The 13,248-nt window shown below is 42.3% G+C and overlaps 1 protein-coding gene across 1 annotated transcript in view; it reads right to left on the bottom strand.

Annotated features, from left to right (window-relative positions):
* Positions 1-332: 332 nt before the first annotated feature.
* The window catches only part of KCNG2 (potassium channel, voltage gated modifier subfamily G, member 2), a 53,675-nt gene continuing 40,759 nt past the window's right edge, over positions 333-13,248 (bottom strand). Inside the window, exon 2 of the mRNA XM_015412468.1 lies at positions 333-1,130. Within this exon, the coding sequence (XP_015267954.1) occupies positions 333-1,130 (798 nt within the window). The remainder of the gene's footprint in view (positions 1,131-13,248) is intronic.

Raw genomic sequence — 13,248 nt, 5'->3', positions numbered from 1 at the left:
CATTAGTAAAAAATAAAAATCTGCTTTAGCAATTTTATTATTTCTCACAGCATCTGTACAGTAGAAACTCGTCTTGAACTGCCGCTTTTTAAAAAAGACCAAGCAGCAACATTTTTGTGCTGAAGTGTCTCTGGTGTTCTAAGAAATATGGAAGTGAATTGTCCTCGGCATCATTTTAAGTAACACGTTTGGCTTATAATTATGGCACTGCTCCAGAGGCAGGTCTCTCTCCTTTGCTGTGATTCAGTACCCTGATTTAGGCAGTCCGGATATGTAAATATCCATGCCCACTTTTTCAATACTGTTGCTGCAAGATTTTGATTTGGTTGAAGTCAGTAACTCTTTGTTCCCTGTTCAGTATTAGTATGAAGTATCTCTTCGTTAGTCCCTTGCGGGCATGGGGCATCTACTCCCTGAGCGCTGTCATCAGTGGGGATTTTGGTGCTTTCTTCTACCTGATGAAACTGTCGGGTAGCAGCTCGCTGCTGCTGTTCTTTAAGCTCTGTGTATGAGCGGGAAAAAGTGTGAAAGATGGAAGTGACAGGGAAAGCCATAAGCAAAATGCCACTCAAGATACTGCTCAGGGCCACCACTTGTCCTGGAATGCTACGAGGCACCATGTCACCATAACCAACAGTTGTCATGGATATTACGGCCCACCAATAACTGCTAGGAACACTCGTGAATTCATGCTTGGCTCCCAATTCACTCTCCGCCAGGTAAACTAATGGGGAAAAAAGTGCCATAGCAACACAAAGGAAAAGGAGGAGGAGACCAAATTCCCGTGTGCAGCGGCGTACAGTAAGCCCCAGTGTTTGCCGTGCCAGCCGCATGACGTACAGGATACGTAGGGCTCGCAAAAACCGGAGGACCAGACCCACTCTCTCCAGGTATTTGTTTCCAACTCCGCCGCCCCCAGGCTTGCTGCTGTTTTTGGTTGAGGCCATATCCACAAACAAAGAGATGTAGAAAGGCAAGATGGCCAAAATGTCTATGATGTTGAGTGGGGTCTTCAAGAAGGCGCACTTGCTCTCTGCCTGGATGGAGCGCAAGACGAACTCAAAGGAAAACCAGGCCACACAGACAGTCTCCAAAACAAAGATGTCATGGCACTTCTGGGAACATTCACCCTGAGGGGAAGGCAGAACAGACATTTAGCAAGCTAGCAAAAGTATTCTTTAGTGCATGATGCCATTTTCACACACAAGTAATTTGCTTTGAATTAAATCCATAATTAGGAAACCAAAAGAGAAACAGGTGCTGTTGCATCTCAGAGGCCAAATCGTATGACAAGAGCCTGCTTCTTCAGAAGCTATTTCATCTCCTTTGTGTCCCACATTCTCTGAGATGAATCTGGGGACAATACTTTAATTTTAGAAAAACCCTACGAAACAGAAGATGTTCAGACAGTCCTCAGTGTCAATGAATCACTAGCCCCTTCCATGTCAGCACAGCAGCTGTTTCTACAGAGCAGGTCAAAATCCCACTGATGGGTGTTATAACCTTGCCAGAGCAACATAAAGATATATTGAACTTCACTTCAACATTAGGGCTTGAAACCCACACACGGATTGAGAGCACCTTATCATATGGAACAGACTGCAAATGGAGAAGCTATTTGTGTATGGAAAACAAAGCCACTCTCATATACAATTGTTCCCCTTCTGTATTAAAAAGACCGTCCCTTTAAATGCCAAGCCAAATAATTTGGCAATCCCAATTATTTCCTGAATCCCAGTACCATACCAATATTGGGATTCGGGAATATCGGGAAAAAACGATATTTTTCGGGTTCAATATACCAAACCCGAAAAATACTGATTTTTGTGTGTGTGCACATCCCTATTATACCCCCCAAATCTTGTTGGTCTCTGAGGGTTTACTGGACTCAAATCAGGATTACACTAAGATCAAGCTCTAACTATTCCCTATATAAAAGAACAGGGGGTAGGCTAAAGGCTTGTTCAGTTCATTCTACTCGCCTCTTTTCTGTTCCTTCCAGAAATTGGGATGAGAGGACTGGTCATGCCAGTTCATAACCAGCCAGCTGGCTCTGTTAAGAACATATATTTTCCTAAGAGTAATGCAGATCAAGAATCCTCTGAACTGCAGCATGGTCCATCACCAACACAATTTATTTATTTTAAGGATTTACACCTTGCTTCCTTGATCAAATTATCTCCAGGGCAGCTTACAAAACAATACAGTGTCATGTTTGCAGTACTAGGGTGACAGGTAGAGAAAAGATCTTTCTGGAAAATGGGGAGGGCACAGAAAAGGTAGCTCTGTGTATCTGCTCATTTTCTGGCTGACCGCTTGGGCCAAACTAATCTTCTCTTTGTCATGTCATTCTCCTGGGCGGCAAAAGGTGCAACCTCCTAGTGACTCTTAGCCCTTTGGCTGGTGACCTGTGTCTTTCCCCTCATTTTTTGTAGTCTGGGAAGCAGGGATGTTGATCAGGACTTGCTAACAGATAACACCCAAAATACTGCTAATCTGACCTGACAGTTGGAGAGTTGATGCCTAAGGAAATAAGTAACGAAAGTATATTTTATACAAAAGAATATTGTAAGTATTCCACTATATCAAAGAGCCAGCTACTGTAGGAAACAGTTTTAAGCAAGCCACAAGCAAAGTGGCATGATTCTATGAGGGTAGCAAAAAAAATTGCATACTATACATTACATAATTTATTGCAGCACAAACAACTATGCATTCACCTACCCTATTAACATATACAAAGTCGTCACATCAAGTGACACATAAAGTATCAGAATATAGGATCAGTTCCACATAGAGAGGGCATGGCTCAGTAGTAGAAGGTCCCATATTCAATCGCATGCAGAAGGTCCCATATTCAATCCCTGACATAGCCAGTTAAAAGGGTCAGGGAATAGGTGATGAAAAAGACCTCTACCTGAGACCCTGGAGAACTGCTGCCACAGACAATACTGATCTGGAGTGATCGATGGTCTGATTCAGTATAAGGCAGCTTCACATCTATTCATTTAATCTGCGTATAATATTTAAGGGTTTTGTGTATTTCGTGTTTTTGTGTACTTTGTGCTATTGCCTGCCTCTGCATCCTGGCCCTGGTATTCCTTGGAGGTCTCCCATCCAAGTACTTGCCAGGGTCGGCCCTGCTTAGCTTCTGCGATCTGACGAGATCAGGCTTGCCTGGGCTACCCAGGTCAGGGCCTGCATTTAATATTTCTGTGTATTTCTCATAGCTCACTAACTTTTGCCCGTGGTGACAAAGAAATGTAGCTTGTTCAACTGCAGAAAAATATATGATTCTAAAGGACCTTTTGAAAGGCACATTTCTCCTAAGTTTAGTTCCATTTCAGGACAGTTGAGGAAAGATGGTAAAACAGCATTTCAGTTAGGAATGAAATTCCTTTCTGCTCGATTAAGTGAGTATCTTCTGAGGAGTACAGTTTTGGATTTATATCCCTTTGCCTTATATTACTATTATATTTTATATTAAAGGCTTGTGACCTCCTGAGACTTGCTTGGCCTGAATCTGACCTAAGGCCAGAAGTTTCTACTTGTATTTGCTAAAATGATTACAGGATAGAAGCTGGAATTGGTCTCAGCACATAAGACCTGTGATGTGTTTATAATCAAACTTTACTTTTAGGTGGGAAGAAGTTATTCTTGCTGTTGCTGCAAAACCTATCATAGGGGCTATATTGGGCTGTGTCTTGGAAAACCACAGAAATGAGAAGCTGCTATTGATACCGAATTAGTCGACTTTTGAAGTGTTTTAATTTAAAAAGTGATTGGGTGTAAAATGTCTTTTGGTCAAGAAGATTCTGATCAATCAAGAGTATTTACTATCCATTATTCTCTCTAAACTGGTTTTCCGCAAGCCCATGTCAAAATGGAACATGAAACCTGACTGGTGAATTCCAAAGTAAAAAAAAACACATAAAACAGAACAGTTAACAGACTTCCCCCACACACTGAACCAAGCCTCAACTGAATCAGTATAATTCTCTCTCTTGTTCTTATTTGTGAAGACAAGGATCCTGAAAACTATGAGTTGGGCAACCAGAAGACCAAGGGTGGGAAAATGTGCCATTCTTTAGCAAAATCTTTCACTGTGATTTACAGTTTTGCTGTAATAAGGCCAGCCACAACCTCTCTTCCAGAAACTACTGCATAACTAAGGAAGGCACAGAGAAAATTACCACACACACACACACACAAAAGCAAAGCTGGTGTCATTTGAGTCCACGCCTAGCATTTGGCTTGCTTTCTGTTTTTCCTACTACAAATGGCAACCATCTTTCCTGGGACTAATCTGTTCCCTTTTCAGACTGTTGGAGAAAAGCTTTGACTCAGATATTTTTAAAAACTCGTTATTTCTAACCCCCTACAACTATGGAAAAAGATGTTTCAGTAATAGTGTGGGAAGCAGCTATTCAAGCAGAACAGGGCTTTTTTTGGGGGGGGGGGAAGTTAAGACAAATTCATAGAGGATGAATCTGTCAAATGTGATTGCTCATCACAACTAAGAGCAAGACCTCCATGTCTGTAGAACATAAATTTTTGATACGGGAAGCTAGGCAAAACAACAGGAGATGGCTCTGTCACCTTGTGCCTACCTTGTAAGCTTTCTAGGGACATGTAGCTGGCTTCTGTTAGAGACAGAACGCTATTAAATCGCCCCTGATCTGATATTCTTATATTCTTAACATCACTAATATTCTACTGAGATGAAAACGAATACAGAAATATAGGTTGTTAACATATCCATTAAGGTATGCCTGCTAAATGACATCCTTTCAGTAGATCATCAGCCACTCTTTGCCAAATGTATAATCATGATCTAACACCCCCCCCCCCAATTTCTTACTTGGCTTCATGTTCAATCCATAGAATTAGGTATTTTTAAAAATTCTCACCCCTGGCTGGGGAGCAGGGGAAAATCCCATTCCTATGCTGGCCCTGCTCCCACTGCTGGCTTCCTTTCCCGGTTGTGAACAGTTTTGCAGGTAATTTCAAGAAGGAATTAGAGCTCTTCCCCAAGGATTGTGTGCCTAGTGGCTCCCCTAATGCTTGGGAGAAGGCAAACCACTTTACAGCACAGTGTAAATGAAAAGGTGGCTTCAGCATTGATTTCTTTGGTTACCTTAGCTGCCCAAAATGGCACCTGAGATACTGGGTGTCAAAGAGCTGTTTCTTCTTCTTTTCGGTATGCCTGTACATGTGTTACCTATGGCTTTCTGCAAACCCTGGAGAATCCACAGGAGCAGACAGCTTTGCTAATCTGGGGAAGAAGGGATTTCCTGTGCCACTTTTTAACTTCCAGGTTTTTCTGCAAACCTGGGGCTCCCTCTGGATTTGCAGAAAGGAATACCTTAGCCCTTGGTAGCCCTGTTGTGCAGACTGTTTTATCCACCCACAGGTATTAAACACATACATATGTATATCAGTTGCATTTTTATCCCAACCTTCCTCTTAGGACCCAAAGGCAGCATATATGATTTCCCCCTTCACTATATTTTATCCCTATCGTAGAACATGTTGTGTTCTAAGGTTACTGGGTTAACTGTTAGTAGTGCTATGTCCACAAATTGTAAACTGAAGCAATAAGTTTGTTCTAGGACTGAGTGAATGAAAAGACCAAAAAGAAACTGCTGTGGGATGCTGAGGAGCTAGTATCCATGAGAACCTCAAGAGTGGCCTTGTGGGAAATAGAGTTCAAGCGATGGGTAAAGAAGATGGTTGCAGCAGTAACTGTGTCCTCCATAGTTTGGTCTGATTCTATTGATGCTTAAGAGTCAATTTTTGTTTTAATTTCTGCCCCCAGATGTGCTGTCAAGATTTATACTGCCATCTGAACTTCTGGTAACGTGGCTGGAAGTAAGATGGGCTGGCTGAAAATTGTGGCTACTACATGCTCAGAGAGCCATGAGAATGGGCCCTTACTGAGGTTTCATTGACCTCTAGTAAAGAATCCAGAAGTCAGGATCCTAAGCAACAGGATCAGAGGTGCACTAGAAGAAGGCAACTTCCCTGCATCCCCCCCCCTTCCTATAACCTTCTTTGGACCCAAAAGTCACAGTCCTTTGGGGGTGTTGCCCCAAAGGAACAGTGTGAGGGGCAAACCGGAAGTCAGCATCAGGAGAGGGGAAATAGGCACAATCGCCCTCCCCTCCTCCAAAGGGAAAAGCCATTCTGTCAGAGGGGATGCTGCTGCTGCACCAACCGAACAGCACCATAAAATCCAAGTCAATGTCTTTTGGAAATAGCTAGAAAATAGCACTCCTAGAGATAGTGAAGACTCTATACCCAAATCTTAAGACTGGCATGTTTAAAATATTTGCCAAAGTACAGCATTATTAAGATTGTTTTCCTTCACATATCAGTAATTAAATGCACAAATATAAGTGGGTCAAGGAGAGGTGAGCATCATACATTTGATGAACATATGGAGTACCTTTTCTTTTCACAAAGTAATGAACTAAATCGTTCATTGTTTTTAATCACTTTCTTATACGTAAGATAAATGGTGACTTTCATTCAGGATTTTCAAAAAGTATTGATTTTTTTCTCCAATAGATAAATGTATGTCTCAACTGATAAAAGCAAAACACCTAACTGGCTAAAAATCTTTAATCAGCTGAAAGCCCTAATTCATCTATATCACATTAGAGAAAAGAGAGAAACTGTGTGGATGAGCAAAAATATTACTAATAGGCACAGCTGAAAGCTTAATGAGGCACTTCCTCAGAGCTCTGCAAGAAGCTATATTCAGATTTTTTTGTGGAGAGGGGGGAACAGTTTTAAAATCTGACCCTAAAAGTAAACAACGGCTGCGGTCACACGGAACATTAGCCACGCTACAGAGACGGAAGATAGGCAGATTTTCCAGGCGCGATCACAGTGCCACATCTGGGAAGCGTAGAGCTCCCATGCCAAACCTGAGGCTTCCCGCTGAAGATGCGGGGTAAAAAACTAGTACATCCGAGGTACTAGTTTCCGGAAACCGGGGGCAAGGGCGGGCGCCTGATAGCGTTTTCGGTGGAATCCCGTGGCATCCGGCACCCACCCATGTCCCGTTGCAAACAGGTTTTTCCCCCCAAGTCTCCACAGGATGCGCACAAGCGCCCAACGGCGCATGCACACAAAGAGGCCCCCTCCCACTGCAGACAGGCTTGCCGCCTCTGGAGGGTCGCTATGGCCACTGTCGCGCAGGCAGTTAGAGCGGCTGTGACGAGGGGGCCCACCTCCCCCTCCATTGCCTATGCCTCAGAGCTCTGTTGGGGTACGGAAGCGTCTGTCGTCCTCTCCGGTAAGCCCACCACCCGCCTTCGGATGTGCAGATACGATTGCTCAGTCATGAGTATGCACAAACTTCCGTTTTTTAAAAAAATCCATCCCGTTTGCCACAGAAGCGGTGCCTAGTGATTGCTGGTGTGATTGCGCCGCGCCGCTTCTTTGCCGCGCTGCAGGATCATTGTGTGATCGGCACCTGCCCCCTAACCACGGGACCTCGAGGGGACCTCGAAGGGATGTCTGATCACGCAACCGCGTTATTTTCCTCCGGGGCAAACAGCCACGCTTCCTCCCCGCATTTTCCGGCCCTTTTGACCGGGACCAACAAAAATCATGCATACACAGAGTATTCCTGGGCCCAGCAAACAATTCATTTCACTCCTCTATTGTGCCTGGGAAGGGGGGGAAATCATGGAGTTTTTATATACAGTTCGTTTGCCCTAGGATGTCTACCGTTGGGAAGCAGTTTTGTCCTGCTTCCCCATAACATCATGGTGTTTCCATGTACCTCCTGAGTTTTCCCAATATTTTCTGTAATCTTTGTTAAACCTGTTTTACTGTGATGTTCTGGGAGAAATCGCAGCAAAGCTGAGATGACTGCTGTGTGGTTGGGAAGTCCGAATTTTACTGATCCTGCCTACATCAACTTTTTTGAGGTATTCTTCATTTAAATGGTATTTCTGTATGTCAGTTACAAAAAGTCCCCCCCCCCCGTGGGGCAGTGGCTGTTGGATGGCCACCATGGAAAATGGGGCAGGGGGAAAATGGGGAAAACCCTGGAGAGCCACAGTCGTGTTGAATAGATCTTGGTCACATTGCTCCGCTATGCTGTATTAAGGAAGGACACAGGCAAAGGCAGAAGTCAGTGCCTTTAAAGGAAACTGCTGCACATACAGCAGCCAAGTGAATTCTCAGCCTGTGAGGAGGAGAGCAAGGCAGCAGAGGGAGCTGAAAGGAATGAGGCAGGGAGCTCTGTTACCTATAAACCCATCCACATACACCCTCAAAGTAAATCCAGTAGTGGTGGGGCAAGGGCAGAGTAATTACAGTGACCGAGGCATCCCGTTGTGGGCCAGCCTGAGTCCAGTGTGGCTGCAGACTCCTCAGGAGCTCAGGAACTGTATGCAGCCAGCTCTGAACCAACAAAAAGTTAGTGAGTCAGAGATACAGGAGCCTCAAGATGCACTGCTGGCAGCTGACCTTGACCCACCAATGCCTAGCTCTGAAATACTCCACAAAGCACAGCTGCAGGAAAGTAGCCCACCAGGCTCCCCTGTTAATTGAACAGCGAAGGGAAAAGCTCTGGCAAGACTTAAGGACACACAGAAATACAGAGTACTCGCCTCATGGCTCGGTGCCAGTTGCTTAATGATAGCAATTCTGAGTAAGTGCAGGAGCGCCTCCGAGCAGATGGCTGCAGATCAGGCTTGTTAAGGAATGCCTATATAAATCAGACCTGGGGAACCACAGAATGTGTAAGCAACATGTCACAGCCCTGTGAACTTTGTGACTGCAACTTCGGACTCTGCCTACCTCCTGCAACTTTTGGACTGACCCTCGATTCTGCTTTTTGGACCTGCCTGAATCTTGCTGATCAATGACCTTGGACTGCCTTGACTCTGCTTTCCTGAACAATCTATGAACTCTGACTGTTGCAAAACCAGTATTTGATCTCTGAATTGTGATCTAGCTCTGTTGTTTTGCTCTGTTGCCTTGCTCTGCCTGTATTCTGGGACACTTCCACTTAATAATTACTACAGACAAACTACATAGATTAGACAAAGTTGTTAGAGGAGTTACAAAGAAATTTAAATTAATACTCAAAATTGTATAATCATATTATTGTTATATTCAATAATCTTTTATAGCTACATATTTACTAGTTATTATATGATAGTATAAACCTTGTCTAAAGATAAGACAAATGTTTTTCTTTATTCTTTTCTTCTCTTATGCTACTTGCCTATATGCTTTTTTTAACCTAGCCCTACAGATAGGAATTAATGGAAATATATTATGTTGAAGTATTATCTTACCATATTTTGACACGTTAAGTTATTTTTCATGGTTTATATTCTAATATTATGTAATGTCCTTAAAATATGTTTAACAAACAATGTTTTATGCTTCTCACTTTCCCTTTTGTCCCTTTTTTATTCTGTATTCCTTTAAATGGTACAGTTTTTTTAAAAAAATAAATTCCCATGAAGCAATGCTATTGGGAAAAATCCACTGAGCCTGCATTGATGAACACTAGAATTATTGTCTTCCTTTTACATATACAGAGCTAGGACTGGTAGACCACACCCAGAAAAGAGACTAAAGAGACCAAGTCACCTATCTATAAAAAAGCAAGTGGAGTGGCGCCGTGGTTTTTTTTTTGCTACACAGGCTTAATGGCTTTGTCCCAAGGAGATCCACAGGCAGGAAAGGTGCCCAGTCTGGCATGCTGCTTTCCTCGCAGCTGGAGGATAAGTGTACAAATGTGACGGATGTGACTGTGTGTGTGTGTTCACACCTGAGAATAGGCAAAACCCCAGTGGGTAAATGTTGCTAAACATAATGGCTTGGATCCCACGGAGTGTTTTCACTCATGGGAGGATTTGCGAGCTAGCATGGTATAGTACTAATGTATTGCTGAAAAAAGGTATCTTCTGGGGTCCCATGCAGTGTGGTGTAGAGGTCAGACTACTGGGCTTAGGCTGTGGGAGATCCAGGTTCAAATTCCCCACCGTGCCACAGAAACTCACTGGGTGACTTTGGGCAACTAGTTGATATATCCGGGGAAAACGTATCCTTCACATGTACCTTCAAATTATCTTTAAGATCTGACGGATCATAATTCAGCTTCTTAATCTCTTCCATGGAGGTTTCAGTTAATAAAGCCATTAAGTCCATGGAGCATTTCTTTAAAATAGCAAACCATTTAGCTTTAAAACATTCATTTTGAGGAAACATCCCTGGGGTTCTTTCTTGCTCTTAAACCTCTGGGAATTCTGCGATTCCTACAATATTCTTGAAGGGCTCTGACATGTGAGATTATTCTCATTTTTTTAAAGATTTAAATGTTTATATTTATCCCAAATATTTGAATAATTACTCGTCCCAATGTCATTAAATATTTGGGATAAATATAAATGTTTAAAATCTTTAAAAAGTGAGCAGGCTCACATACAGGAGCCCTTCAAAAATACTGTGAGAATCGCAGGATTCCCAGAGGTTTAAAAGTAAGAAAGGATCTAGGGATGTTTCCTCGAAATGGATGAGAAACACTCAGGGGTAACTTTCCCTGTGGACACTGTAGTGTTTGCCAGAATTATTTGAAGATTAATCCTTTAGAAAACTCTGTGTGTACTAGGAAGTATTACATCAAAAGTTTCATGAACTGTAACACTAGAGGAGTAATACATGCAGTACAATATCCTTGTAGACCTATATGTGTGTAGGTATGACTGCAACAAGATAAGTGAGAATGAGAATTGTGGGACATAAAAAATGCATTAGAATTGGCAAGACTTCAGCACCCCTGGTGAAGTACTTCTCTGCTGTGAAACATACTGAAAGAGAGCTCCAGATGTGGATAACTGAAAAAGTATCAGCCTTGGGATTTCAGCTTCACCAACAACTCAAGAGGAGAGAGGCATTTTGGAGTTTTACTCTAAAGACTATGGCTCCTATGGGTCTAGATGAGGAGTTAGATTGGACAGTGGTATTCTAATATCTTTATAGTCCTAAATTTAGGTTTTGTAAATGTTTGCCATTATAAAACAACATGATAATTTCTAGCTTTCGCTATGGGGCATGCTCCTTTAATTTGCTCGGTCTGGTGGTTACCTACAGCTACCCACAGGTGTTCCTGTTGAGATCATTAAGAGTAATTATCAACACACAGCTGTGTTAATGTTTTTGCTGAACTTGGGGTTTGGAAAGAAAGGTGACTGCATGTCTTTTAGAGCCAGGACTAGTCTCTCTCTCTGTATATACACACACACACACACACACATTTCCCCATGTGCCATTATATATGCATGTGATCCATAAATGAATCCTAGCCATGATGACTAAAGGGAACCGCCATATTCCAAGGCAGTCAACCTCTGAAACCCATTTTTCCATGTATCTGTATCTGCACATTTTCCCATGTCTCTGTATACACACATGTGATGTTTAAGTTTGAATTGGTAATCATTTTTATTGAGCTATATTAACCTACCTGAGGGACTGTCTTTCCCCGTATGTTCCCCCAAGAGCACTACGGTCAGGGGCCCAAAATTTGCTAGGTATTCCGGGCCCCAAGGAGATCAAATTAGCCGCTACTAGGACCAGGGCTTTTTCGGTGGCGGCTCCTACCTGGTGGAATGAGCTCCCAGGGGAGATCCGGGCCCTGCGGGATCTTATGCAGTTCCGCAAGGCCTGCAAGACGGAGCTCTTTTGCTAGGCTTTTGAGTAGGAGCCCCCCCCCACTATACTACCATCGTTGTGGGTGGGATGAAGCCCTGAGGAAACATCTGAACATGGAAGAAACCCTAAGCCGTCTACTTGGCACCCGGATATTCAATCCACCATTTTTGGATTATGATATCACTGAGCACTTTGTTTATATAGGAATTTTAAGATGTATTATGTTTTAAATTTATTATGTATACTATGTTTTTATTATGGCAAGGTTCTGCCTTGCCTCTGTAAGCCGCCCTGAGCCCATGGGGAGGGCGGGGTATAAATATGAAAAATAAATAAATAAATAAATAAATTTATTTGCAGGATATTATAGAGAGAGGTCTGGTCGTTCCCCCCCCCCTTATGTTGAGGCAACTTGGTTCACAATATATAGTGCTTCCGCGATGAGGTTAGTAACTGATTTTCTTTGCTTATTATTTTGAGTTTAGAAATATATACACCATGTATTTAATTTTTTCCCCATCTATCTCTTTTAGGTTTTCACATTTAGTACAGGCCAGCTGTGGCTCTTTGTTTATTATGCATTCATTGTGATGTTTTATCCCTGTGTGTTGCTATTTATTTTATGACCACTGAGGAAGATGATGGTCAAAATGCATTTGGTATTTTATCTATGCTTTGTAAACAAATGGGTATTTTGTATTTACTTAAACATGTACACTGTTGTTACTACTTCTGCTTTTGAAATGTATATAGGTTTTGTTTGTTTTGGATGATGAATCCATAAGATCAGGAATAATGTTCACAATCTTTTTACACAACACTTCATTAATGTTGTATTTTTATATGGTATTGTTTCCCTGCCATTCTCTGCTTTTTGGTTTTGGTTTTTCTAGCAGTTGTTTTTTTTTTGTTCGACTGACTTCGGGCCACTCACACTGGATTCATTACTGCCTCCCTTTGATTTCAGTCAGCCGTGAAAAATTGTACTGGTTGTCTTGTGCCTCTGGCCAAGCCCCAGCCCCCCCCGGGAAATTGGAAAGTCTACACCCCTGTCACAGGATTGTTGTGAGGCTAAAATGGAGAAAGGGATAATGATATTGTAAGTCATTCTGAGTCCCCGTTGGGGAGAAAAGCAGGGTATAAATTTTTAAATAATAAATCTCCATTAGCAAGAGGCAAGACTTCCTTCTTGCTTTGCAGTGAGACTGACAGAAATGTCTCCATGGGCAGAAATGGTCCATGGGATCCAAGCCAATATATCTACTCTGAAATATTACAGCTCAGCATTTGCATATTGATGACATTTAAAGTTATTGTAGACCATACCTTTTACATGTTATCTTTTTTTACAGCCTTAAAGCCCTTTTCTCATCAAAATCTCACATTTCCTGTATTTCTGTTCTGCTATCTGCCAATGACCGTGTTTAATCCTGCTCAAGTTTTAAGCCATTTGATGTTCTCTCTCTCTCTTTTTTAAATCCCCGTAGATATTTTTTTTTTTGCATATACTCTACAAACTACAAAGAAATATAGGGGAGGGACCACAACTAGGGATAAAGA

This window comes from Gekko japonicus, unplaced genomic scaffold, assembly GCF_001447785.1.
Source record: "Gekko japonicus isolate JY-2015 unplaced genomic scaffold, Gekko_japonicus_V1.1 scaffold54, whole genome shotgun sequence".
In the NCBI taxonomy this organism is placed as follows: domain Eukaryota; kingdom Metazoa; phylum Chordata; class Lepidosauria; order Squamata; family Gekkonidae; genus Gekko; species Gekko japonicus.
The sequence above is the reverse complement of the archived record's forward strand: the minus strand, read 5'-3'. Positions and strand labels throughout refer to the sequence as shown.